The following is a 26777-nucleotide window of genomic DNA, read 5'->3' as shown; positions in this document are numbered from 1 at the left end:
GCTCAGCCCTCTGGGCATTCCATTGCAAGAAGGGATTTCTGAGCAAAACATTCCTCCTTGCCTTCTTGCGTGTCTTCTCCACGCACGCCCCTCAGAGTCCCCGCGCAGCTTGTACGTGGCAAAGATATACCCCGGGTACCCGCGAGGAAGCGGTGGGAGACAGAGCACCCAGTGATTTTAAACACAAATACCTCAACAGCGTCTTTTCTGTTTTGCATGAGCAAGCTGGGGCGGGGTGGGAGTGTGAGGAGGGTGTGTGCTGGAGGACCCTAGTGAAGCCCGCCTTCCGGATGAGCTCACACCTTGGCCACCCGGGGTCGCCCGCGCCCTTCCACCTGTGCCTGCAAACAAAGACGGGGCTTGGAAGGGGAACCTTGACAGTGCAATCCCGAATTTCCATCTGTGCGTATGGAAACTCACGCAGACCGGGTCTCATGTATTTCTGCTTCAGTGGGAAGAAAGGCAGGTGCTATTTTGACCTCATCCACTGCCGTCTTGACACTGGGGGTGCCTGGTTAGAGGCAGGAGGGGCCGTGGATGCCCTGAAGGGCCTTGAGGCTGCAGCTTCCCTTCTTGGTGCTGAAGATAGCTCCAGTGTGGCCGGGCGGCTTCCTCTGTGCGCTCCATGGCCTTGTAATTCACTAGATTCATGTTTTAGAAAGATGCTCTAGGCCCAGGGAGTGACAGGGGCCGCTATTGCGACAAGTCCCAGCGCATCAAATCCAAGGCATGAGACATTCCTTCCTGGGGCCGTCAGGTCTGCAGGGCTGCATGCCATTTTCCTGGTGAGAGGGACCAGGGTGCTGGGTGGTGGCAGAGCCGGCCACAGAGAGCTGGGCAGAGGATGGACAGCCATGGCACCTGGGGCAGGGAGAGTGTCAGCCCTGAGAGATGTTGGGGACAAGCAGGGGTGCTGGTGTGCAGGGCAGCTCTGTAGACACTCTGGGTCTTCCAGTCTTGCCATTCTGGGCCTCTGTTGCCATGGTGACATCAATCTGAGGCACTCACTACCCAGGGTTCAGTGGGGTCGCCAGGCTTCTCAGCGCAGGTCCTGGCAAGCCAGGGGCCTCAAGCTGTCGCTGTGGAAGGTGGGACCTCTGTGAGATGTGTCTACCTGGAGAAGAGTAAGGGCACCGGCCGGGACGGGTGTAGGGGACAGGTGAGGACCCGGCCTGGACCTCCAGGGGGCTGCAGCGCCCGCAAGGCAGCTCGTGCCATGGCATCACCTGTGCTCAGCCAAGCTCTCACCAGCCTGGCAGGCCTCTGCCCCTGGCTGGACAGGCTGTGTTGGATGAAGGCTTGGATGTGGCTTGCAGGACTGCCAGTGGCATCCTCCACTTTCCCTGTGCCCCTGCCTAGGACACCCAGTGGGCCTTTGGCTGTGGAATCTCCTTGGGGTCCTGGACTCTAAGGTTCTTGAAAAGCAAGAAGTAGCCATGGAAATGGGGTGAGGGTGGCAGGCATGGAGAGAGTGGCCAGTTCTGGCAGGTCTTGGGGCTCAGGGAGCGGTCAAGCAATGCAGCTGCAATACCTGAAGGAAGAGCTACGATTCCAGGATGGTGTCAGCTTTGTGAGCTGCAGCGACCCTCTTGGGGCATGGCTGGGAATGCCCTAACATCATAAAGGGGGCATCCCAGCATCAGCCTTGGGGCCACAGCGGCTGGGGCAGCAGGAGGGCTCCAGGGAAGGCAGGCGGCTGGCACTTGGGATGACAGTTTACAATATGTAGATTTACATAGCACCTTTTTCTCGACGGGCCTTTGCCTCTGTCCCATGAGCCATGGCCACAGCCGAGTGCAGCCTGGAGAACATAGACATCTCAGTGACTCCATGCACATTGAGGGGGGTGCAGGCCGGGACCTCCCCTAGGACTGGCCTTGTCCCCGGCTCTCCAACCCAGGGTGGGCGTGGCGGCCCTCACTGGGCGTTCACTTTATACTTGAGGATGTAGGAGTAGAAGCTGTGGTTGGCATTCTCCAGCACCATGACGTAGACCTCCTGGCAGCCGGCCGTGTTGCAGCTGCCCTCCCAGTAGCCCTCGTGGCTCAGGGTCAGCGGCCACGTGTCCTGCCCCTTCACCAATGCCTTGGCCACGCCGTGGAGCTTTAGTTTGAAGGGGACGTTGCGGTTGGCAGGGAGCACCCCCGACAGCGGCTCCAGCAGCTCATTTTCCGGCCCCCAGTTGCCGAAGCTCTCGGGGAACATGGGCCAGTTCACTTTGGTGTTGGTGCAGCAGAGGAGGTAGTTGAAGACAAAGACGTAGTTGCCTGTCTCCTGCCTCTTTTTGACAAAGATCTTGAGGGCAAACTTGCCAGCATGGGGCAGCTGGACCTTCAGCTCGATCCGCTTCTCCCGGGGCAGCTGGAAGACATAGCGCCGCTGGGTCTCCTCGGTGATGGGGCCGTCATCCCCGTGCAGCGAAGCCAGCACACTGATGCCCTCGTCCACGCCGAAGCTGACGGAGCAGCGGCCGTCACGGGTGTGGATGATGGGATCAGGGTGCGAGGGCTTCGTGATGCCCATCTGCTCCGAGAACCAGCTGGGGCCCACGGGCTGGTGCAGCTCGGCAGGCAGTCGGACTCCCGGGTCCACATGGGAGCACTGCAGTGTGTACTCCAGCACAGAGCTGTAGATGTCCGAGTCGCCCTTGGCAAAGATCTGCAGCTTGTGGCTGCCTGTGGTTGGCGGGAACACCTCCAGCTTCATCCCGTTCTTGCGCAAGCTCAGCAGCCCATGCTCCTGCTTCCCATTGAGCATGAACATAAACAGCTTTGGGGCACAGCTCTCGATGGTGACCGTGGCCTTCCCATTCACTGTGGATGGAAAGTCAGAGTCAGGTGAGAAGGGGCCAGCTTGGGCGGACACACTAGTCAGTGTGCAAAATCTGCCCACCCATGTTAGATGAAGGCTTGCCTGGAGATTTGACCTGAGCCCCCCAAGGAGGGAGGAGGTCAAAGGGTATGAAGGACACCTTCCTCCAAGTCTTGGGTCTTGCTTTGACACTGCCACTCCAGCATCCGTTGCTATGGTGCTCTAAAAGCTGGTTGACACAGCTTTGTTCCTGAGGGCCCTAGGCGTGGGGCGATTCCCCTTGGTCCCCACACCCCCATGTAGTTCTATGTTTCTTCCTTGGGTTTGTGCGTTGGAAGGTCTTTCTCATCTCTCTCCTCTGCCTCTCCCCCAGTCTTGCCATTTTATCTTCTGGCCAGGCCTTTGTGTTTTTGAAGGACAAGGGATTGGTTCTCTGGTCTTTGCAGTCCCCAAGGCCTCTCTGACTCAGTCTCTCTGAAGTGGCAGCTCTGAGAACCTGGTCCTATCCCAGGTGTCACCTAACCCTACCCGAGCAGCCTTCTAGTCCACACCATGGATGGGAGCCAGGGAAGGAGATGATGGAGCACCTGGGTCCACCCTAGCCTCAAAGCTCTTGTTGAGGATGAGCACCCTGGAGCTGTCCATCCAATCTGCATGAAGCACCTGACTCTATTCCATGCCTAGTGCTAACTCTAAATGACAGGACCCCCACCCAGGCCAGGGGATGACAGAGATGGTGGCTTAGCCAGTGTCCCTCCTCCCCATGCCTTCTCCGTATCCTCCCCCCACCTCCACTGCTTGGAATGCATACACCCTAGGTCGAGGCACTGCTTTGAGTCCCAGTTACCCTGCTTCTGATCCAGCTCCCTGCAAATGCGCCTGGGAAAGATGGCCCGAGTGTTGTGGTTCCTGCAGCTACATGGGACAACTTAATTGTAGCTCCTGGCTCTGGGATCTTTCTGCCTCTCTCTCTGTTATTTTGCTCTTCAAATAAACAAACAAATCAATAAATACGAGCTAGGAGCGCTGTGAATGGCTGGCAGGGTTGAAGGTTGGGCCAGCTCCAGGCCCTGTGTTCCCTGCCCCTTAGAGCTCAGGTTGCCTGTCCACACTAGGGCTTCCTGGGGCAGGACTGGGGCTGAGAGGCAGTCCTCTGCTGAGGTGTGTGTGTGGGGTGGAGCCCACCTTTCTGAGCCCTGTAATGTTCCCAGACTGCAGCAGGCCCAGCCCTGGGCCGGGAGCTGAGGCTGCTAGAGGCATGCTGTGAGAGGGCACTCGCCCTGCCTCCCTCCAGCTGCAGCACCGGAGCCCAGCTGCCTCAGGGTGCACACGAGCACCCAGCTAGCGAGTAGGAGCAAATTGCAGGCCAGTTATGGGAGACAGTGAGCCTGGCCCAAGTGCCTGCCGACGGGCACACACTGCCTCCTGTCCCAGAGGCCCCTGAGCGGCCCTCCTCCAGGTAGTCCGAGTGTAGCAGTGAGGGGCTTGCACTCCGCCCGCCTCTCCTCTGCTACTCAGAACATGTTGGTCTGGCTACTTACACACTGCCCGCTGCAACCTGTGCCAGAGACCTGTTTTGCTGATGACACCCTGGGTCTGTAGGACCCACGTTCTTCCCACCGGGAGTCTGGGAGAACACAGCAGGCCATCACTGCCAGGGAAGGGGTGCACCTGAGCTGAGCAGTTGTGTCCAGGCCGCAGAGGGAGGGCAAGGGACCCGCCTGCTGGGCTCCAGTGAGAGGCCAGGCTACACATGCTCCAGACGCTCCTGCAGTTCCCGACACAGCCCCCTTCTGGTGGATGCCAGTGTGATGGGCTTCTGCCTGCCAGCATGACCCATGGCCGTGCCCTCCTTGTGCCAGCACCCGCTGCCCTGGGTTACCTGTTCTGACCACAGCCGTGTCGGGGTGTGCACTCAGCATGCCCTTGTTATAGAACTCGCTCTTATGGTACATGTTGTTCTCAAACTGTCTCAGGGACTGAGGTGGCTTCAGCAGCTGCCAGTTCTTGTTGTCCGGAAAGTGGTCCTCAATGAACAGAGCAGGATGGGTGAGGAAGTAGAACTCATTGTACCTAGAATGGAGGACAGGGCTGGTCAGCTGCCACAGGGCACATGGGCCTCAAGTCCCTCACCTAGCTCTGCAGGATGTGTGTGTGTGTGTGGGGGGGAGTGACAGGGCTTCCAGGGGGCATTTTGGGGACTCTCTTGGGCTGACTATCCTACAGGAGGGGTCCTGCCAACTCAGAGATGTGAGCAGACTGGAGTGCCCCCAGTAGTGTCTTAGGACTCTTATAGCTCTGGGCAGTGTCCTGCTCTGAGCTTGGGTGTCCTACGGGAATAGGCAGTGCCTGCTCCCCTGGGAGCCAAGTGTCCAGCAGTGGAGTTATGCAGGTGGGGAGATAAAGTGCTATAATTCATAACCTCTCCACTCCCACTTCTGTGCAGTGGTTGAGAGGGGCTGCTGGGGCCCCTCAAGGGCCTGACCTCAAGGAGGCTCTCTGGGGCCAAGAGAAAGCTGATGTTTTGAGGCAGGTGAGGCCCAGGGAAGAGGGTGCCTGTGCACACATGGGTCTTGGGGTAGGAGGCATGTGTACATGTGGCTTGTGCTTGCACCAGATGCCAGCTGCAACATCTCAGCGGTCAGATACAAAGGCATCAGAGCAGCTGGCCAGCTTTCCTGGCCACTAGGACTGCTGTGCGCAGTGCTAGGTGGGGCCAGGACTGGGGGAGCCCTGGACACACAGGTGCTCACCTGCACCTTCACCGCCTTCACCCACGGTGGTGGTTCACCTTCCCCAGACCACAGGGAGGGAGTCGGGGCCTTGGGGGAAGCAGCAGGAGGAAGTGCAGGCCTCCTCGCCTAGTGGGACAGTCTACTGGCCACAGCCTGAAGGGGGCCTAGGGCATTAAAGCAACACGCTGGGGCAACTCCCATGGGTCTGCCCATGGCCTTGGGCTCTGGCCACCTCTGTCCTGCCTCCCTTCACCTGTGGCCCATGGGCAGGGTTGAAAGTATCTAGTGCTTTGGTGGAGGGAGTGAGAGGAAGCTGGAGGAAGGATTCTGTCAGTGGAGGGGGAGAGGGAGCCAGAGGCCAAGGCCCTTGCGAGTGGCCAGGAGCTCATGGCAGAGCCGGTGTGGCCAGCAGCAGAGGCAGGCCAGGCTGGCCCATCTTCCCTCCCACCAGCTGAATCCCTTGGCTCCACCCTGATGCCCAGCAGAACCGCAACGCACACTTACAGGAAAGTAAACTTGGAGGTGGTAGTGTCCACTAGGCCGCTGCCCCAGGTGCTGTCCAGCAGGTGCCATCTGCCCTCCAGGTACACAGCATTCCAGGCGTGATCAAACTCCCCGGAGAAGCTCTGCCCAGTCCGGTAGCCGAAGCCCTTGGAGTAGCCGGGTACAGTCAAGCACTGCACGCCTGCGATCCTGAAGGGTGTGACAGGAACCTGAGCAGTTCTGCCCACCAAGCCCAACCTGTGTGTCTGTGATGCCATGCCCCAGACCTGCCTACTGCCCACTAGTCCTCCTGCCTCACACACTCTCACATATGTACAAGGGCATTCACAAGTGCATAGAAAAGTAGAATTAAAATACAAGTTTATATTGGTGCAAAAACTTTGAATTCCATACCAACCTATTTTTTTAAGCAGTACACATTTCCGTGAACTTAAGAAAAAAGCTCCCCTTTAATCTACCTCTCAAATGCCAGAAGCAGCCGAGCTTGGACCGAGCCAAAGCCAGGAGCTAGCAATGCAATCTGTGTCTCTCACATGGGTGGCAGAACCTGACTTACTGTCCTAGTGCTTCAGGGAGATCTAGTCTGGGCTGCTGTTATTGTTAATAGGTGGGAAGCAGGTCAAGATTGCAATTGCCGCGTTACGCCGAGGCAGTTCAGGCCCCGTCGCAGGAGCCGTGTGGTGATTCCACAGCCCCAGGCAGGCAAGTGGCTGAAATGCTGGCCAGGCAGGTGCACCTGGAACAGGTGCAGGCCAGCTAGTGTGTGCTTTCTCAACTTGATCACCGTTCCTGGGAAATCTGAGCTAAGTGGGGAGAGAAGAGGGCAGGGATGGGGAAGCCAAGATGGAAGAGAAGCAGGAAAACACACATTGTTGAAAATGTACTTTTAAAACTGCAGCAGGACAAACTGTGCTGTATCTCCCACAAGGCGCGCTCGTGATTTCTTGTGAAGTGTTCCCCTCTCCCTCTCTCACACCACCTGTATGGCAACGGAGGTAACTCGTAATCGCCAGCTCTCACTCGGAAGCCGACACGTGGAGTCACTAACATTCAGAAGTGTGGGGAGCGAGGTTGCCTTGCCTTGCACCCCACAGCAAGAGGACACAGGTGTGCTGAAGCCGATCGACCGGGAGCCCTGTGCAGCACCGCCCTCTTGTAAACCAATCTGTAAGCTTAGGGCATGGTGCACAGCGATCCAAAGCTGCTCTGCTGTAGTGAGGTAAGCCAGCGTCATGAAGAGCACCTGTTTGCGGAAACTGCCTGTTCCGGAAAACCTATGTGTGGGCTTCAAAATTTTTTTGTACTGAAACAAACTCATCTTTTGTTTTTAAAAATACGTTTGAGAGATGAAGAGCAAGAGAGGCAGAGAGCACCATCACCTGCTTGTTCACTTCCCAAGCCAGTACCCAGCCTGGGCGGGGCCAGGCACAATCCGGAGTCCCAGGAACTCATTCTGGGTCTCCTCCATGGGTAGCAGGAACGCTATTTAACGACGGGCTGCAGGCCAGAATGTGGCCATCGTTAAGCACCTGCACCAGGCCCGAGAACTGACAACTTCACTCAAAGAAAATGTCAATTTTCTGGGTTTATGTGGGCCAGCACAGTCTGAAGGGAAATTCCACAGAGCAAACCAAAAAAGTCCCCAGAACTCAAGAACGATGGGAAAAGTTAAAAACTACAACTCCAAATCCCATGCTTTCCTAAGTCCCACTGTCTTCCCAGGCAGGTGTTATGGCATCCCAGCGTGCAGCTGAGAAAACCGAGGCTCTGGATGTCAAATGCCTTCCCGTGAGGAATAAAGCCATTGCGTGACAAATGACGGACTGGGAGCCAGGGCTTTCTGGCTACAAGTTTGGCACTTCTAGAGATGCGAGAAAGCACACGCTGGATACAGGACGTACTTAAGACAAACACATAGTGTTCCCGATTTGTAAGTTCAGATGAAGCAGTCATGTCTGAAGGGTTCTGACAGAGAGTGACAATTGCAGCTCAGCAAGCAGTGCCTTGGGTTCTGGCTCTGGCTCTTGGCTCACGTACCTGGATTCCTGCCGCTTGCATGAGACCCCTGGATTGTGGTCCCAGCTTCCGGCCTTGGCCTGGCCCTGCCTGACCTCTTGGGGTATTTGGGGGCATGAAGTAGCAGATAGGAGCTCACCTTCTCCATCTGCCTCTCAATAAAGAGAACCAGGGCCACTTCCTACAGGTCTTCCAGGATCATCCCACGTCTGCCTATCATTCGGTGACTATTCAGAAGCCAGAAAGCGGACACAGAAGGCTTTAAGATGTTGGAGAAAAACTGGGCTGGGCATTTCAGAACAATCATAAGCCCTTAAGCAGAACCCTCGGAGCATGCTCCACCTTGAGGACCCTGGAATGACATCGGTGGCTGTTCCCCATCCCCTGGTACTGGGGCAGTAGGGAGACTGGGGTCAGCTTCTCCCCCAGATGCAGGAGGAAGGAAAGGAAGATTCGGAAACAACAATCCCACCCACTTTCCCCTGCCTCGATCTTTCCCACCCTGATCAACCATGTAAACATCATCAAAAATTGAAAAAAGGAATGATGGTTGATTCACAGGAAGATGCAAAAATAATATCAGTTTCTTGTATCCTTTATGCGGTTTCCTCCAGTGATAAGATCTGTAAACTATGGTATAATATCACAACAAAGAAAAAAACAAATGCTGAGCTGGAGCAGTGCTGATGTACACCTCAGGCTGGAACGGACCACGGCAACACATAAGTGGTATTCGCTCCCACTGGAGGGACTCCCATTGCTTCTGTACGTGTTTATGACTTGTGTACAACGAACAAGCAATGTTTTGAAACTGACAGCAGTTATGAAATGAAAGCATTAGGCAGCGTAGGACACGGAGAGAGGCAAAGGTGGGGGTCACTGTTGGGGGAGGCTGGCAGGAGGGCCAGGGAAGTGGGTGGGCTCACAGGCTGCAAAAACATCAGCTGGCATCAGACTGTGGAGCCCAGAGCTGGGAGAGCCAGGTTGTTGGAGAGGCTTGAAGTGCACTGCCTGGTCTGGGTTTGCAGGCAGCAGTGGGCACAGGAAGCGTGGACAGGGCAGCTCTGGAGGATGGGTGGCAGTGGCCAGAATGACGCCTGAGCCAGAGGCAGACCACATGTCCACCAGAAGCAGGGTGACCTGCAGCCACCTGTGCTCCCGCAGGGCCACTCCCTGAGCCCCTTCAGTGATACAGCCCAACTGTCCCCATGGCCAGAGAAGAGCTTCCCCTAGAGGCCTTCAGATGCATGGCAGCTTTCAGCCATCCCTGGGGAGCAGGCTCTTTATGTCAACAGACTTCAGATGGGGGTGTGGGAAAAATTGTGGGGCTCAGTAGGGCTCCCCTCATCAGCTCTTATAATTAGTCATGGCCCCTTCTCCCACCCAGATCAGAGCTGCCATCCAGAGAAGTCACCAGGCCATGTGCTCACACACAGGCACTGAGAGTGGACCCTTGAGCCTTCAGGAGAAGCTGTGCCCTGGCTGGCACACAGCCCTTCAGCAGGGACTGACCCAGGGCCAGCCTGAGGACAGCCTGGAGCCCTTGGCATAAGCAGCCGCTGTCCTCCTGCTCCTGGGCCTGCCATTCTCTTTCCCATTAGCTATAGAGAGTCAGAAAGTAGAGAAAGGGTTTTTCTAACAAAATTATCTCAGTGCATTTATGTGCCATTATGACTTCACGGCTGACAGATGGCTCCAAGACAATCATGCTGGTGTTAATGAGGGTGGAAGTGACCTTCTTGGACTTGCTGGACTCCAGAGCGGGGGCTGCCCGTGCCGAGGAAGGCCATTGAGTGGCTAAGGTACATTGTGCTCTGGTAGGAGGTGGGGGGACGGGGCAGCCTCTCCCTGCACCCCGCCTACCTGCACATTCTCTCAAAGAGGCCAGCATATCCATCGCAGTTGGTCTTCCGGCTCCGCAGGATGTCTGTGGGCTTGAAGGCTTGGCGGTCCTTCTCCTGGGCGGCCTCCACGTCATACTCTGCAGTAGGGGGAGGGAAAGAGGCCAGAGGGGACATCAGGCCTGGAAGGGCCAGCTAAGCTTCAGCTCAGAGACGGAGAAGGGCGCCCCATGGCCTGGCCCCTCCATCGCTCATCTGTGTTTGCAAAAGTCAGCAAGGGTCATTGGCTTCTCAGCAGCCTCCACTCAGCTCGGTTTGGCTTGGGCAAGATGCCCAGCTGTCCTGTGCAGTGCCACGGTCAGCCATGCAGGCCCGAGTCCCCTTCCGTGGCCCCGAGAACCCTGCACACTGGGTTATTTCCAGGGCTGAGGTGGCTGGCGTGGAAGCACTTGACTTGGTTAGGAAACCCTTTGGGTCACTGGACTTCTCAGCAGCTGTGACAGCTCCTGGCTCACAGTCATCCCTCTTGCATGGAAAGGACCGACTTCCTGTCCTGGGCTCCTGACTCTGGGAAACAGCTTCCCTGGAATGCCGGAATTGATGTCTCAGCCCTGGCCTTGGCCATGAGCACACAATGAAGTTCACCTGCTTCCCTTGGTCTTGGCTCAACCCAGCCATGCGAGAGCCTTTCCCTGCCACCTTCCAACTCCCTGGGCACACACATGCTGGTGGCCAGCCAGGGGCAACCAAGGGCTGCAGGGTGGCATTGGAGGGGTTCTAGAGCCGGCAGCACCACAGACAGGCCTACCTATGTGGTGGCAGATCCAGATCCAGATGGCACGGACTCTTTCCAGTTCACTGTCAGCCTCCTGGAGCAGGTCACACACCAGCTCGTCCAGGCCACTCTTGACCATCACCTGGGAAGCGGGGAGGGTGAGCTGCATCAAGATGGGAAAGGGCTGTGGGGGAGCCTCACACCCGTCACCTACAGCCAGCCATGCCTTTCCTTTAGACAGGGGACAGCGGCTGCGTGGACAAGGCTGGCCAGGGGAGATGGACAGGGTGAGCTGTGCCAGCTCTCTGACCCTTGGGCTGCCAGTTTTTGCAGGTTTTTTCTGAATATCCTGGGGCCAGCCAGGCGTGCATGTGGGGGAGGGGCCTGTAGCAGCTCCGAACCACGATCAGCCCTATCTCAAACAATTTACAGATTTGACTCAGTCCGTATCAGAGGCCTCCACGCCTCTCACGTGGCCCTGGTATGTCAGCTGTCCTGGGCCCGCAAGGAGCTCAAAGTCTCTGTGGATGAGCATGGTTCCGGCCGTGGTGGCTCTGCCTCCGTGTGGAGGCTCCCGTGGTCCTCTACCTCCTCTCTTTACCGCTACTTCCCCACGAGCTGGGTTGGGCATGGTACAGCAATAGCAGTGCTCAAATGGGATGTCGGGTGGGGGGAAAGTCAGTGTTGGGCTGGCCACAGGGGCTTGCCATTGGGTGGGTGGTGGGCGGTGGGTGGGGAATGGAAAGGCTTTTAGGCCTAGGGAGAGGCCTGCTACCCTGGGCCTTCTGTCCACCACCCACATGCTGGATAAAGAGCCTTCTGGGTGTCCATGCATGTGACTCAAGCTACCAGGGGAGGCTGGGGGAAAGGCTCTGCTGTCCTGTGTTGGGGACCGCCAAGCCACCTTGAGATGAGACTGGGAGAACTGCTGGAAAGGGGCCGGCTGTCCCACCTGTGAGGCATAGGCATCCAGTTTCTTAAACTGTCGCAGGTCCAGGGTCAGGGATTTCAGGCTCGACCGATCCCAAGGGTAGGCTGCAAACACAGGGAGGCTGGGTTAGCAGTGAGGACCCCAAAGGTGCTGCCGGGCCTGGTCTGGGTCTTGAGTCCCCAAGGCTACCTCCTCTGGATGGGTACCCTTACACTGCTCCTGGAACCCAAGCCCCTGGACACCCTCTAGAGCTGGTTGGGAAGGTCCTGGCTTAGCCAAAACCAAACCACAGTTCCTACACACATGGCAAGTCCTGGCTCAGCCTCCTCCTGCTCCAATCCCGTCTGGCATCAGACGGTGGCTCCCGCCGTTCTCTGCCTGGGGTTCTCTGCCTGGGGCCATTGGGGGACCTCACAGCTAGGGTGTGGACTCCCACACACTTGAGGAGTTTCTGCTCAGCACAGACTTGCAGACGAGCCCTCCTCTGCTCGCGTTTCTACTCCTGGACTGTAAACCCTGATTCTGGATTTCCCTCCTCCTGGTTCCATTTGACAAAATTGAGAACACTAACAATGGAGCTCATCAACTCCACCTTCTGAGCAGACTGCATAGCATCCACCACTTTGTGTGCTGAAAATGCCAGCAGCACCAGCTAACTAAGTTATTCTAATTTTGCCACAAAACAAAGGGAAGAAGTGCTGGGCTGCATCGAGCCCTGGATGCCATCTGGTCTACGGGGAGGGTAAATGGGGACAGACACGCGACGTGAGTCTAGGTTGGCTAACTACTCCATTCAGTGCTTCTTTCTCTTCCTCTCTCTCTCTTCACTTGCCTCTTACCTTACAGACATCTGGCATTCCATTTAAAGTTAACGTAATTCTGGAATCCTTGTTGGGGTTTATGCTTTAGCCAACTGATGACATCAGGTGTATGGGCTTTTTTTCTTCTCCACCTGTGTCCTTGGCAGACATTGCTAGCCAATATCTGGATGTTCCCCTTCTCTACCTGTGTAGACATTGCTAATCAATCATGGCATTCATCAGCTCTGACCAAGGGGCCCTACACTTATAGTACAATATCCTGGGAAGCCACTGCTAATCAACTAGAAGTTAAACCAATCTGCTGACCCCAAAACATCCTGGGGAAGAACCTGGACCTTACCATGGGCGTCTTTCCCTCCAGGCTGCCGGGGTCTCGTGTTTCCATTTTTATCGCCTTGTAAACCTATGATATCCCAAAGATTAGAAGCAGAGATATTTGAGAGAAACGTCCATGCCAACAGTGACATTCCCATTCGCTGGCCCTTCTGACCCTCCTCTCACTCCAGATGCCACTCACCACTGAGTCCATGCTGCCACTGCCAGGAACTTGCTGACGGGGCGGTGGGGAAAATGGGACCAAGGAGAGGCCCCAGGGACAGGATGGGCCCTGGCATTGGCACTCTGCATTCCCCGCCATGGGCTTGTCTGGAGCCTGGTGCTCCTGCCCTCCTCGGGGTGCACCTGCCCTCGTGAGCGCAGCCGGAGTGCAGAGAAAACTCGTTAGTGCACTACCAGATACGCCCGGGCCAGGACTGACCCTCGGTACAAAATAAAAGCAGGGAAGGGATGGTGGCCTGTATGGCGCTTAAAACCCAGAAACACCAAATCATTGTGAAGTGACTCTCTGGGAGGGCTAAAGGGCAGCTGAGCAGTGTAGGTTCAGAACTAATCAGGCAGAGGGAGAACCAAGAGGAAAGGGTCTAAAACCAGATCAGGAAGGATGAGTTCCCTTTGCAAGCTGGCAGGTGGAGGTGGCAGTAGAAATGCCAAGGCAGATGGTCTTATGCCCTTGAAGCCACTGATAGGTGTGAAGGTTGCAGCTGCACCCAGGCCATCTCTCTTGTGGCACCTACGCTTTACTGTCACCTGCAGCAGTTGCTGGAACGGTGGAGGGTGAAGAAGTTGACAGCCTCCGCGGGTGCTCACTGTGCCTGGCCTGGGTGAGCAGGTTCGGTAATGTTTACGAGTAGACGGAGTCCACAGAACAGGCTAAGCCACTTGCCTTGTGTGACTCTGAGACAGACAGCTTCAGAGAGCAGACTCAGAGAGCGGGGCATGGAGGACAATACGGTCCTGGCCCCCAAGCCTGGGAGCAGCACCGAGAACTGCTGGTCAAGACCCTGGACTCAGAGTCAGAGCTGGATTTGCACCCGCTGTCTGGCTGGGTGACGTGGGCAGTTATTCTTGCCTTTGGGAAGCTCATTTTTGGTGACCTCGTCTAAATGGTGAGGACACATCAAAGGGCTAAGATGTTCATGCCTGTCAAGTATCTAGCACTGTGCCTGTCCCTCTTTAGGCAGTGAGTGAACAGTATGGGAAACCAATTGCAATGATCTTGTCACGGTGAAACTCACCTGCCACTGAGTGCCCCGGGTCTCCCACCCCAATTTCAGAGCTGGCAGGGTAGGGGCAGCTGTGGGTGGACAAGAGTCTCCCCGAGGTGAAAGCATTGAAAGCATCAAAAACATCAGCTAACTGCCTCTCCCTGGCTGCTAGACCCGCGTCACTCCCTGGCTTCCCTCCGCAGGTGCCTGGGCTGGGACATGACTTTCAGCTGCCCTCAGTCTTGCCTCCTCCCACAGGCCTGTACGTACGCAGTTTAGCCAAGGATAACTTCTTGAGTAGCTGGGGCATGGCATCTCGAGGGTGGACCTCCACGGTCAGCTGTGTCCCTGCTGAGGAAGAGGAGGCAAGAGGCTTAGCCAGAGGCTGCTGTGCGAGGGTGTGTTGTTCCGTGGCTGCTGCTTGAACTACAGGACACAACTGGGCACAAGCTTTCTTTTCTGCATACCAGTGGTTCTTGTTTCAAAGACCCAGCTGGTGGTTTCCAGATTCAGGCAAGATGGAGCGGGCAGGCTCTACCCCTCTCTCCCAGGAAATCAACTCTGCCCCCTGTGCAGAATGCACGGGACAACCACTTGAGGACTCTGCAGAACAGACTGGGGCGAGAGGCTAGGAGTTAAAGCCCTGCCCAAGTGGTAACGAGTCCATCCTCCTTCCCTGACGTTGAACTCAGAAGCATTCCTCTGGGTGCAGAGAAAAAGGCCCCCAGGATGAGCCCTGTCTTCTGGCTTGAAGAGTCGGGCGGCTCCTAACAGAAGGAGAGAAGCAAATCTGCCCCGCCTCCCTTTCCCCTGCTCTTTCCTGGCCCAGTTCCTGGGAGTTTCTGCTGGCAGCAGTGACAGCACTGATGTTGCTGGCCAGGCAGGCATCGTCTCTTACCAGAAAACTGTGATCTCAAGAGGGTGGAGGCACACATTCATTTTCTCTGTTTTCACTGATTGGCTCCTGATAACAGAAATAGCTATGGGAAATGCCTGGCCAGCCGGAGGGGACGGGGGACGGAGAGTGAGGGAAGAGAAGGAGGCAGGGGGCGGGCTGAAGTCCGGGTCTTTGGCTGGAGGACCAGGGAGTGAGCGAGGAGGAGATGCTGCAGGAGTTGGTGGACTCCTTGGTCACCTCTGCGTGGTGCACACAGCACTGTCCTAGACAACTAAACTCTGAGCTAGGCCAATGCCCAGTTCCAAATTGGCCACTGACAGGGAGGTAGAGAAACTAGAGCTCGCACACCATTGGTAGGACTGAACAATAGAACGGCCTCTATTGAAAACAGCTGGCAATTTCTTGTAAACACACATGTGCTGACCACACAGCCTAATAATGGTGCCCTTGGGTCTTTATTCCCCCCACAGCCTCTCCAACACCCACACACAGATGATATAGGAGCTCTATTCCTGATCATTCCAAAGTGGAGCAACCTTAATGCCCCTCACTGGCTGAGTGGATAGCCACCTGTGGGACGCCCGTGCCAAGGGGTACTTCCAAAGGCACTCTCTGGGGCCATGGGCGAACTAGAGTCTGCCCAGCCGAGCTGTGGGTGCAGCAGCCCCACCCCAGGATTGCATGAAGGGTTTGATTACAGGAACCTCTGCATGCTGAAAACCCAGAACCATGCACCAGGAAAACCCAGTTTTACTGAATGCTACTTCAAGATAAATAATATAAATCACACACACACATACCCCAAATATGATGAAATTAAAACAAATACTTGGGTGGTATAGAACGATATCAAGTAAAGGGTGAAAATCTTTTCATACTTGATTTTCGCCTTTAAAAAAATCCAGAATAGGATCATAGTAAACATGTCTTTTCTAACTCGTTTCTTCAGTGAACTTCTGACACGTCAGATGTCATCATTTTTGATGGCTTGGGATCCATGTAAGAAATCTCTTTCTATTGGGTATTTTTTTTTCCCAAATGTTTTACAAACAATGATGTAATGATAAGGTCCTTGATACATGTATTTTTGTACATTTTTCAAATCAGTCCTCTGAAAACATTCTTAAACATGTGTCCAAGCCCACAACAATTTTTAAAGCTTCCATTTGATAACAGCCAACTTCTCCCATGAAAAATTTAATCAGTTTACAGTCTTACCACCAGCATAAGAGAAGGCTCGTTCTGCTCGTTCTTGAGTGGTTGACTGCGGCACTGGCCACAAAACTTTGCATTTCTTCCCAGTGAAAGGTTTTTGCTCCAGCCCTTGAGTCTGGGTTGGCCTCATGGCTTGGGCTGGCTGATTTGCCGCAACACAGGCGATGCTGTGCAAGTTCTGACTCTACACTTCAAGCACTTGTGCAGCTTCTACTCCCATTCTTGGGATCCCAGCCACACTGCCCTGTGGATATTGCAGGGGGTGGCTGAGAGAGGGTATGGAACAGATCACAGCAGAGCCTTCCTGCCAGCTGACACGGGAGCCCGCCCAGCCAAGACCTGATGGCCAACCTACAGACCTGGGAGCTTCTGTGTCAAGCCCCTAAATTAGGCTGTGGTTGGCGATGCACAACTCGATCCCTGGTCCACTCACTGATATTTGATCTTGCCAGTCTGTGGCTTTTTATCAATGAACAAGGATGCCTTGCTATTTTGTGCATTTCTTGCATTTTTTTAGGTAGTATTTGTCGACCATCTTAAATTCTTCTGAATGGACTCTCCTATTTCAGTTGTTTTCTTATTGGTACTGTAGGAACTCCTTTGTTCCACCAGTTAAATGTGCTGCCACTGCTTTTCCCTGGAACACCACTGATGTCCCCGTGTAGTCCACAGCTTGCTCTGCATGCTAAGAGGGCCGTGCTCAAAGCCAGCCGGGCTGTTCCGACATGGCCTTCCCCATCCCTCCCTCAGGACTGGCATTTATTTTGAAGTGTTGCTTCCAGCACTTCTACTGTCAGAACATCGGGCCTTGTGATTTCATAATGAAGACATTAAGCCTTCTTGAGTTCAAGCCACACTTGAACCTGTGTCTCAGCTGCCATTGCCATCACCAGCAAGGGTACTTGAGTATCTTCCCTGATGCATGGCACCGGGGACCTGCTCTCCTTCTTCCACGTCATCCTGTACTTGAGGTGTTTTTCTGGGTCCAGGGTTCAGCCACAAGCCTCTTCCACCCCAGGGTTCTAGTAACATCCAGGTATTGGCAGCCACTGCTGCTTCCGCACGGCTCTTTGTCAAAGATGGCTTAACCGGAGGACAGGAGGTTGGACAAGCCCTGCTGGGCTAGGTGATGACATGTCTCAGGCTTTTAGCTCCTCTGATCTGCACGGAGTGTTTGTCCTGTTCCTGGTCACGTGGGTGTAAGACACTTTGGGGCAGCATCTCTGGATCCAGACCCTAGGCCTGGGCTGGACACACCGGGTCAGGCTGAGTAGTACCCACAGTCTAGCTTTGTGCTCCCTAATGCATGATGTGGAGTTTGATGTGGAGTTTGATGTGGACACCCCCATATCAAACTCAGTTCTTCAGAAACAGAATCCTTTGACCGATCTCTGACTGTAGGGAGTGGAGCGCCATTTGGGGTAGAGTGTGTTGTTCCATGCCTAAGCACTGGTAGGTTTCACTGCGCTAAGGTAGACCACTAAACGTCACCATTGAACACATAGGAGGCCCTTGCTGTGCATGTATGTATGGGCTGTGGGATTCATGTTCAGTATTTGCTGTCATGGACAAATGGTGTTAACTCAGGCAGACACACCAACACACCCTGGCATTGCTTTCCGGCAGAGCTCACAGTCAGAAAAAGCTCGGCTTTTTACGCTTAACTAGGCCTTGGTGATGTGTTCGACATGGGGGCAAGCCCTGTGGTAGTGAACGGCAACACGCAGGAACACGAACCCCCGACAGTTACGCAGGCCTGTCAACTCTGCTGAATGTCCACAGGGCGGCACCCTCGGCCGCCAGGTACAGCAGCTCCAGGGCCTGATGCCCAGAGCTTGGGACTGAATCCATGGGGGCACCTGTCTCCCACAGCCCCAAGGGCTCCAGCTTCTCCTGGAGCCATTCATGATTTCATGTGTCAACAGGGAGGTCCCAGCCCTACAGACATGACAGTGGGACCCTGATGCATGCATGGCCATAGCATGGGGGTAGTAAGGTCTGGCTGTCTGGAAGGACACAGGCCCCAAGAAGAAATGGACTCCCTTGAGAGCAGCCCTCAGGACCCAGTCCTTGTGGCCTCCGCTCATCACTCTGCCATTCCCAACACACCCTCCCATTGCGTGGTTGCTGGAAGGTCCATAAGGCCAACCCACCTCTGTTGCATGAGATCTACCACTGCTAAGCAAAAGGGAAAGACATCAAAGCATTCTGATTATGGTTTTTTTTTTGGGGGGGGTGGGAGTTCTGTTCTCCAATTGGCCCCTCCAGAGTGCTCCCTGCCCAGTCCTCCCTGAGAGGCTTAAAGAGCTCACACCAGCTCACATAGCTGGTGCATGCCAGTCCAAGCGTGGACCAAACAAACCAAGGGGCTTAGCCACTCCACCACACCTCCCCCTCCTTTATTCAGGGATGGGGACACACTCCATAATGACCTGGCTGGCCCTCCATGAAGCCACAGGGTCCTGACACGCAGATGATGACGGGAGACCTGACCACAACTAAGGAGACATGCTGATGGGGCCACACGCAGGAGCAGAGACTGCAGATCAGCAATAAAGCCAGGGAGCTCAGCCCATGCTGGTCAGCCTGCCTGCTCTGCAGCTCCACAGCTCCTCCCAGATGGTGCTGCTGGGCTCAGCAGCAGTGGCTGCCAACCTCTCCGGATGGCAGCGTCACTGGACAGGGGCCTTGGGAGCTTGTTCCACTAGGTGAGCAGAGTGCACCAGAACCAGGTTGGCTGCCATCCATCTCAGAGGAGAAGTAAGCTCAGGCATGTCCCCCAGGTACCCTGGGCAGTTCACTCTGTAGGCTCCAGGATCCACCCCAGAGCCCTGTCCCCTGGGAATTTGGGTCTACAGAAAACCAAACTGGATTGCAAGGAAAGTAGGCTCCTTTGCACTGGCGGCGCATGTGGACCTGCTCTTCCTCACTCCCCAAGGACATGCTGGGCCAGCCTGCTCCTCAAAGAGCATGGCTCAGAATGCCCTGAGCCTCTCAAGTGCTCTGGCTTTGGGCAGCGGGGTCTCCAATGCTCCTTGGATACAATCAAGTAATCTCCTGATGGCAGCCCAGTGGGGAATGGAGGGCTGAGCCTGCCAGGGCACTGAGCGCTTGGTGCAAAGCAACGGACTTTGCATGGTCAAGGAGGAGGTCATGGGAATCTCTAACCCAGCCCCACTTCCAGCCAGGTCTGTGGAGCCCTCCTGTCTCCACCCTGAAATGTGCTTAGAGCTGGATGGCGGTGGCGCCCTTGCCTGTCCTCCCTGAGTCCCAGGGACCAGTGCCTAGTCCCTGACTAGGGCTGTTATCTAGGGAAGGGTCCACTCACCCCAACTTGACATGGAAGCAGGTTCCCGCTCCCAAGGAGGCTTGGAGAAGGCCTAGGGTCTCAGGACCTGGTAGGGGAGGGCTGGGCTATGTGAGCCAGCAGCAGGTGGGGCAGGGGAGGGGAAGGGCGGGTGTCTAAGACAGCTGTGGCTACAGAGTCAAATGGAAGGGTGACAGTGGAGGCCTTGTAGGTGAGTGGGTTGGGGGTCTCAGATTGCTGGCTCTGACTCCTGCTGGCCACATGACCTTGAATGTACCCTACCTCACTCATCTGTCAAACAGGGTGCAGCTAAGAGCCATCCAATAGGGTTGCTGTGAGCTTGGTGTACGTGGATGTGTGGATGCAGCTCGGCAGGCTGCCTGACACATGGCTAGCACTCAATACATGTCAGCTACGTGATGGCAATGATGGTGACAGCAGGGGCTTCCTGGCTCAGACTCGCTCTGCTTGGGCCCCGTGAGAGGTAGACTGTGCAGCCTCTCATTGCCCGCCCTCCACGGACTGTGGGCAGAGGCAAAGGGCCACTTAGCTACCCATGGGCTAGGGAAAGCTATGCCTGTCCTAGGCTGTCTCTGGCAGGGCGGCAGGTCTGGGCACACGGCCACAGCGGAGGTCATGGTGAACGGCAAAGCTCTTACCTTGGTTGTCATAGGAAGTGATGACCTGGGGCTGCTGGGCGTGCTGCTTCTCAGCCAGGGTTCCTACTTAAGGAAGACAGACAGGCCTGTCGGGACCCCTGGGACCAGGTGGACTTTCCCCCAAGCCCAGAAGGGAGCTGTGTGTGGCTGTGAGAAAGGTGGGCTGCCCAGAGCCAAGAACACCTACATCGGCCTGCCCTGAACACTTGCACACACAGCTGCATGCCCCCCTCCCACGGCATGCACACTTGTACACCTGCACTCAGAGGCAAACACCGGGGGCCCAGGTGCACACAGCCCTCGGGCCCCTCAGTGGGAGCCAGCACGGGGAAGCCCCCAAGGACCTTGCAAAGCCCACTTTGCTGTCAGCAGGCTCAGCGTCCAAAGCCCTTTCCCACCGGTGAATTGGTGCCTTACTTATCGACCTTCACACCTCTGTGTGGAACAGGTCCTGGGAAATTCTGACCCTAACTTGAACCCCAAGTCTTCTGATCCCCAGCCCAGCCTGCTGCTTCCAGTCTACCTGCTACTCCAGTCCAGGAGCTGAGATGAGGGTAACCTGGACCAGGTCCATGTGCATTTTTTGAGCACCCACTGTGGACAGGCTGTCTGCACCCTGGGGATATCTCTGTCTCAGGTGCTACATCTACATGCCCATTTTTTCGCCTCAGGCCACATTGCACAGGGAGCAGGACCGTTCCCACATACCTTCATTGAGCTGCAGTTGTGGCCAGGCCTCTCTGAGGCCACCCTTGGGACTCTGCTTCAATGAGCAGCTGAAGAAGGGCCCGGCTTGTAGCAATAGGAGCATTCCACCTTGCCCCCAACCAGCCCATCTTACCACCCTGGCCTCCTGCTGGCCTGCAGGGCTGCTCCTGAAAGTGACCTATGACCATGGCCTCCATGTAGGCCACTGGCCTGAACAGGTTCCACTTGGATAACAGCCCTTGAATAGTCAATGGGCTCAGTCCATTGAATGCAGGCCAGGCGTGAAGGTGAGTGAGCGGGTGGAGTGCTGACTGGTGCTGGACTTGTGAGCTGCCCAACAGGTCTGTTCTGTAGGAGTCTGGCTGCACTAGCTTTCTCCCCAAAACAGGCCAAGTTGGGCCCCTGAATGCTGCCCCTGCTCTCTAGCTGCTGCCCAGGTCCACCTTGCGTCCAGTATGCTGAGCTGGAGCCCCAGGCCGGACTCCTCCGAGGACAGGGAGGCCACCTCCTGTGGACACAGCTGGCTGCATCCCTCAGAGGAAACAAGATCTGGGAAGGGAATCCTCAGGAGGGTGATTGGTTGGCCTGGATCCTGCCGGGGTATTTATAGTCAGGGCTGCACAACTGGTTTTCCTGTAGCAGTGGGGTGTCAAGTCCTGTGCTGCTAGGCAGACTTCAGCCAGGACCAAGGAAAGCAGCCAATCAGAGCAGGGGAAGCCCGTTGCTGGGCAAGCTTCGATAGGGGCCCTAGGAGAGGGAGGGTTGGTGGCTGGCCCAAACACCTGCTGCTTCACAAAGCATGGCATGTGCCAGGCTCCCGGCCCCTCCCGGCCAGCACTCCAGCTCAAGGAGTGCACAGGGCAGCAAAAGGGGCAAATGTGCCCTTGTGGATCCATTCCACGTTTGTGTGTGTCCTGCTCACCTACCAGCTGGCTACCGGGGCTGGGTACGAGAGCAGGTCAGCCTCAGTGCCCATGCCCCAAATCCTAATATCACATACATTACCGTAGGATAAACCCAAAAAATCAATGCAGTTTCAGAGACTGCAAAGTGGTGGCAAACAGGTGACAGAATCGTCACCTGTTCTGAGTTCAGGGACTCTCTCAAGCTTGCCATTTACTCCAGATTCTCCATTCTTACGGTTTCATGAGAATGACTGGAGTACCGTTCCTGAACAGTCAGCACCTGAGTTTTCATGAGTAGGACAATTCCTGCATTAATCTATGCTTTGTTGCATTTTCCCACTAACCTTCGCGTAAACTAGGAATCAGGAAGACAGAAAACCTAAGATGAGTCCTGTGTGTCCAGTTGCTCCTGACAGGCCTGAGATGCCTGAAGATGAATGTCAGAAAAGTGGGGCAAGGTGAAAAGTTGTAATAAACAAGGACACTGTGTCTCTTGGGTCCCACAAAACAAAAGTACTTGTTCATGGCCACCTTGGCGGCTGACAGGTCTCTCCGGCAGTCACACTTACTAGCTCCTGGGTTTAACAGCTTTGACATGTGCCTCAGGAGAGCTGCTGCTAGCCTGTCTCCTCTTGGAGGGCTCCAGGGACAAGGCTAAAGAAGCCAGGGCACCCACGCATGCAGCACAGGTTCTCCCGTGCAGGGGGCAGGGATACAGAGCATGCCACCCCTCCAGGCTGTGGATACTTGATGCAGAGAATGCTATGGCGACTACAGCGGAACATGGCCCCTTGCAAGTTCTCCACCCGTGCCTTGCCCACACTGTGTTCGGTAGACTCGTGTTGAGGGATGGACAGTGCATTTACTTTCAGAGCCTCATCCTGATGGTAGGGACGACGGCCCACTATAGGTATTCAGTAGCACGGAGGATGGTCCTTGCAGGCTGGTGTTCAAGGAGCCAGCTATCTGATCCCCCAGGGCTCCTGCGCCTGGGGTTCAATGGCCCCCGCTTGGGGGTTATGGGAGGGGAGACCTGATTCCAGCTAGAACTCTCAAATGCCCATCACCCACACTGTCTGTCCCTGGAGGTGGGACTGCAGAGTTTTGGAAGAACACAGACCAGGCTCTATTTCCAGCCTCTGCAGAGAGCTCTTGGACGTGCAAGGCCAGCAGAAGCATGGGACCACAGAAAGCAGCTCTGGAAGCTAACTTGGATTGTACTCTATGTCCCTGACCAGAACTCTTGGGTGTCTTCTCTCAGGGTCTCAAGCCATACACCATTCCAGGACAGGCTTTTGTCTTCTTTGTCCAGGAAAAATCAGAGTGCCACAGGGGGTGCTGCAGCTCAGCCAGCAAGCGAGTGGATGCTGTTTCGTGGCATTGTTCCACAGCTCCAGCCTCCACAGTGGCAGGGCCCCTGCTGCCAAGCAAAGCTACCAAGGGTCGCAGGCAGTCCCTTTGTGCTCCCTGCTTAGAGTCAAGGACCATCTTCACACAAGTGAGACCCAAGCCTTGAATTACAGGGGTTGAAAGGAAAGAGGATTTACCATAAGGGTCTGTTCCTTCACATTTCTGCCACTTCCGGATTCCATTGCCCACAGCTGGCAGCCCTGTGAGGTGACAGGAATGGGCGTCAGGCTCTCCACGGTGGGAGATTCAGGGCGAGTGAGCAGTGCAGTGGTTTCAGCTGGTGGGTCCGGGGCCCCTGGGATCCAAGGGATGACTGGAGGGGAGGCATCCGGAATCCTGGATGCAACCCTTACACTTCAAGTCCTTTTCAAAGGGTTGGTGGTCAGGATCACCCAGGGTGAATTTCTTCAATCCAGTTGCCCATTTTCTGTTCCCGTGTCTCTGCCCCATAAAGCACTCTTTCAGATGACTTCTGCAACCCATTTTGCCTGTCTGTTTCTCTAGGTGGTGAATCTCCTGCTTTTATAGTCTTGTTGAGAGAGATGGAGGGGGCTGGGCTGATCTCTTTGGGGACAGAAATGACCGTTGCTGGCTCTCCTGGCCTCCTTTGCAGCTAGCATGCGCATGTTTGGTCTGGATACGGCCAATGAGGTGCAATTGCACCTGCTGCTGTCTGGGGCCTGTGATGCAATGGTGAAGCGAAGGAAGCTCTCTCTTTTTCTCTCTGGCAGTGGTTGGGAATGGTAGCTGCAAGGTCGAGTTCCTGGCAAGGAAATGGCATATGTTCTGGCATGGGAGTCGCTGCAATAATTTCAGGGTCCTGGCATGACAGAACACTGTGCCTTCTGGTGGCCGTGGAGGGCTCCTTCCCAGACCAGTCCTGCAGTGTAGTGGGTGGCACTGCTTCTGCACGCTCAGCCTGCAGTCCATCCTCCTCATAGGCCCCCACTTCCTTCTCACCCTCTACTATGCAGCCAGCACCCAGGGTGTGCCTGTGGGAGCCCTCAATGCCACTCCTGGAGTGGAGCACAGAGGGGACCTAGCAATTGTTGAGATAAAACCTAAGACTGTGAAGTTGCTTTAGGCCTGGTGCATGCCACTTGGGGACACATGGCTGTCCTCCCCACAGCCAGTGGAGTATGTGGCGGCTTCTCTCCAATGGTGGAGGGTTTCCATGCACGGCTGTGAGAAGCAGTGCTCTAAGGAAATAAGCAGAGAAATACTAGACTTGTAGAAGGGAGGACAGAGCACACCTGCTGGCCCTGTATCCCCAGTGCCCAGATGATCCAGCCTGGCCACAGTCTTGCCCCAAAGCCACTGCAGGGAAACCAGCCCACTGACAGCAACTTCCATCCATCTCAGGACTGTGCCAGTAACTGAGCCCTCCCCTTCAGGATCAAGGAAGCTGCACCCCTGCAGTGAGGAACCTGGAGTGCAGAGGGGACAGGAAGTGACCCCCGGGAGAGGGGCTTGGGCACCAAGGACAGGGAGGCTCCGGGGTGAGTCTTGGTTGGACTTCCCATGTCACAGGCTGAATCTCCAGGAGTGGGCCTGGCAAGAAGTCTGCCATACCTCAGTGCCACCCAGCAGGGCCCTGACACTGTGCCCTTTCCTGCTGCTCTGTGAACAAAGCACACAGGCCTTGCCAGGCTTACAGCATGCGGGAGAAACCTCCCTGGAGAAAGCCCAAACAAGAAGGGTCTTTTTTTTTTTTGCCCTGAGTCATGATCATGAGTGTTGAGCTCCAGTCCTGGGGTGGAGGTGTCTGCTAGTTTGGGTCATCTCTCAGGGCAGTCCTAATGGCCACCATTTCCTGGCCTTCTCCAGTGTGGGAGAAGTGATCCAAAGGGTTGGGAAGCCAGGAGGGGGCCTCAGGACACACTGGGAGGAGCCTTCTGGATCGGGGTGCCTGGGGGCAGTGCAAGTCTTCATTCCTGTGAGGAGCTGGCCACCTCGGCCGATTTTCTACCTGCCCACCTGCAGGTGCCCTGCGCGGGCTGTGGCCCCTTCTCCCAGCACAGTCAGCTAAAGCCAATATAAGTATCTTGTAGCCCATCAGGTTCCTCCAAAGACCGAGGCACCTGCCAGCATTCTCAGCCCTCCGGATTTGATTTCTTTTCCCTGGTTGCTTCTGTAGGGGTCTGGAGCCCTTTGGAGCTGCTCCAGCCCATGTGGCAGGTGGCGTCAAGGCCATGGCTGGCCCCATTACTTCAGCGGTGCAGGTGGAAGGGTTGCAGTGAATGCATACAAGGGACCTATGTGGACAGCAGAGCTGGAGGCTAGCTGGGAGGAGCCATGGCTTCCCCTTGCTCTAGGATGGCTCCCATGCAGCCCCCTACCTGCAGCCATTGTCTCAGTTGCAGAGTCAAGCATCAGACAGGTCAAGCATCAGACAGAACAAGGGAGGGTGGAGCAAAGTCCCCAGGGCCTCATTTAACCTCTGCGATTCTCCATAGGCATGTGGCTTCCTGTGGGTCCTGCCGGGTGAGCACAGAAGCCAGGGCACTGCTGTCCACACTCGGCTCACACTCACTTGATCTCAGCACTCCACTCTGCACTTGCCCAGAAAGTCCACAGAAGTTTTAAGTGGAGAGAGCGCCGTTCAGCCCTCACCCTAACCCAAACCTGAGCTCCACTGACACCTTCCCCGCCTGCATCTACAGGAGGCAGTCAGGGAGGCTCAGCAATAGGGACGGAGGCTGGAAGTTGTGCAGGGCCACAAGGGCACTTTACACCTCAAAGCCAGACTCGCGGGGGTTTCCTGGTTCCTGCAGCATGCCATGCCCGGAGGGAGCAGGCCCCTGCCAAACACGGATCTGCGCCAGGCCCTGGGCCCCTTTCTCCAGGGCATCACGCAGCCCTGATCTGCACCCTTCGGGGGGGCATTGGGAGAAAATCGGTTCCCCAGGGTGAACCCTGCACCCACGGACCTGCACCAGAGGTCAACTTAGGGCACCACGGAACGCTGGGACCGCGGTGTGGAGGCACAGCAGCCGTGGGGCAAGCCGAGAATCGGGCTTGCCCACCTGTTGTTAGGGGGCGGCCCGCGACGGGCGGACCACCGGGCGAGGAGGGCCTTGGGCGCCGGGCGAGGAAGCCCGGCCCGCGTGCGTTACCTCCTCGGCGCTGTGGTTGCGGGTCCGCCTGGCGGTCGGAGTGCGCGCCCTGCGCTGCGCGGCGCTTCTCCGAGTTCACGATGAGCAGCATGTCGATGGCCACCGCCTGGTCGTCCTTTTTGAGCTCCATGCTGCCGCCACCTCGCTCCGGGCCCGCGCCCCGCGGCCGTTCGCGACGCTGCCTGCGCTGCAAATGGCCCCCTGCGCGCCGCGGCCGGGCGCGGGAGTCCAGGCGAGGGCGCGGGAGAGAGAGGGCGCTCCCCCGCCGCCGCGGGGCCGCTGGGCGCTGCGTTTCGCTGACTCTGCCAAACACGCCATTAGGGCCGGCCCCGGAGGGCACTGCCCGGAGGAAGCGGTTCTAAGTCACCTTTGAAAGGAAATCCCCCGGGACCCAGCCCTGACCTGCGCTGAGGCCGCGGTTGGCCGGGATGCCTCTGTCCGCGCCCGCCCCGCCCCGGGCGCTTGATGTGGGCTGCGGGGCAGGTCGTCCTAATTCCCTCGGTCTCTGGAGGAGCCCCTGGCAAAGGAAAAATCCATGATGCTGCCACAGTCGGTCCCGGGAGAGTGAAGCCGGGAGGGGG

General features: G+C 56.2%; 1 protein-coding gene across 2 annotated transcripts; it reads right to left on the bottom strand.

Annotated features, from left to right (window-relative positions):
• Positions 1-1917: 1917 nt before the first annotated feature.
• Positions 1918-26326, bottom strand: KY (kyphoscoliosis peptidase). Of its 2 annotated transcripts, XM_040965153.1 has the most exons (11): positions 26197-26326; positions 23218-23280; positions 20058-20120; positions 14249-14326; positions 12775-12837; positions 11635-11717; positions 10716-10824; positions 9930-10047; positions 6051-6239; positions 4694-4884; positions 1918-2813 (listed from the first exon to the last, which is right to left on the bottom strand). In XM_040965153.1, exons 1-11 carry the CDS (start codon positions 26324-26326, stop codon positions 1918-1920), a joined length of 1983 nt encoding a protein of 660 aa, XP_040821087.1. The 2 variants fall into 2 exon arrangements, with proteins under 2 accessions (XP_040821087.1, XP_040821092.1); XM_040965158.1 differs by lacking the exon at positions 20058-20120.
• Between the last annotated feature and the right edge of the window lie 451 nt (positions 26327-26777).

This window comes from Ochotona curzoniae, unplaced genomic scaffold, assembly GCF_017591425.1.
Source record: "Ochotona curzoniae isolate NIBS_2020 unplaced genomic scaffold, NIBS_Ocur_1.0 contig_1302, whole genome shotgun sequence".
In the NCBI taxonomy this organism is placed as follows: domain Eukaryota; kingdom Metazoa; phylum Chordata; class Mammalia; order Lagomorpha; family Ochotonidae; genus Ochotona; species Ochotona curzoniae.
Note: the sequence above shows the minus strand (reverse complement) of the source record. Positions and strands in the feature narration are given on the sequence as shown.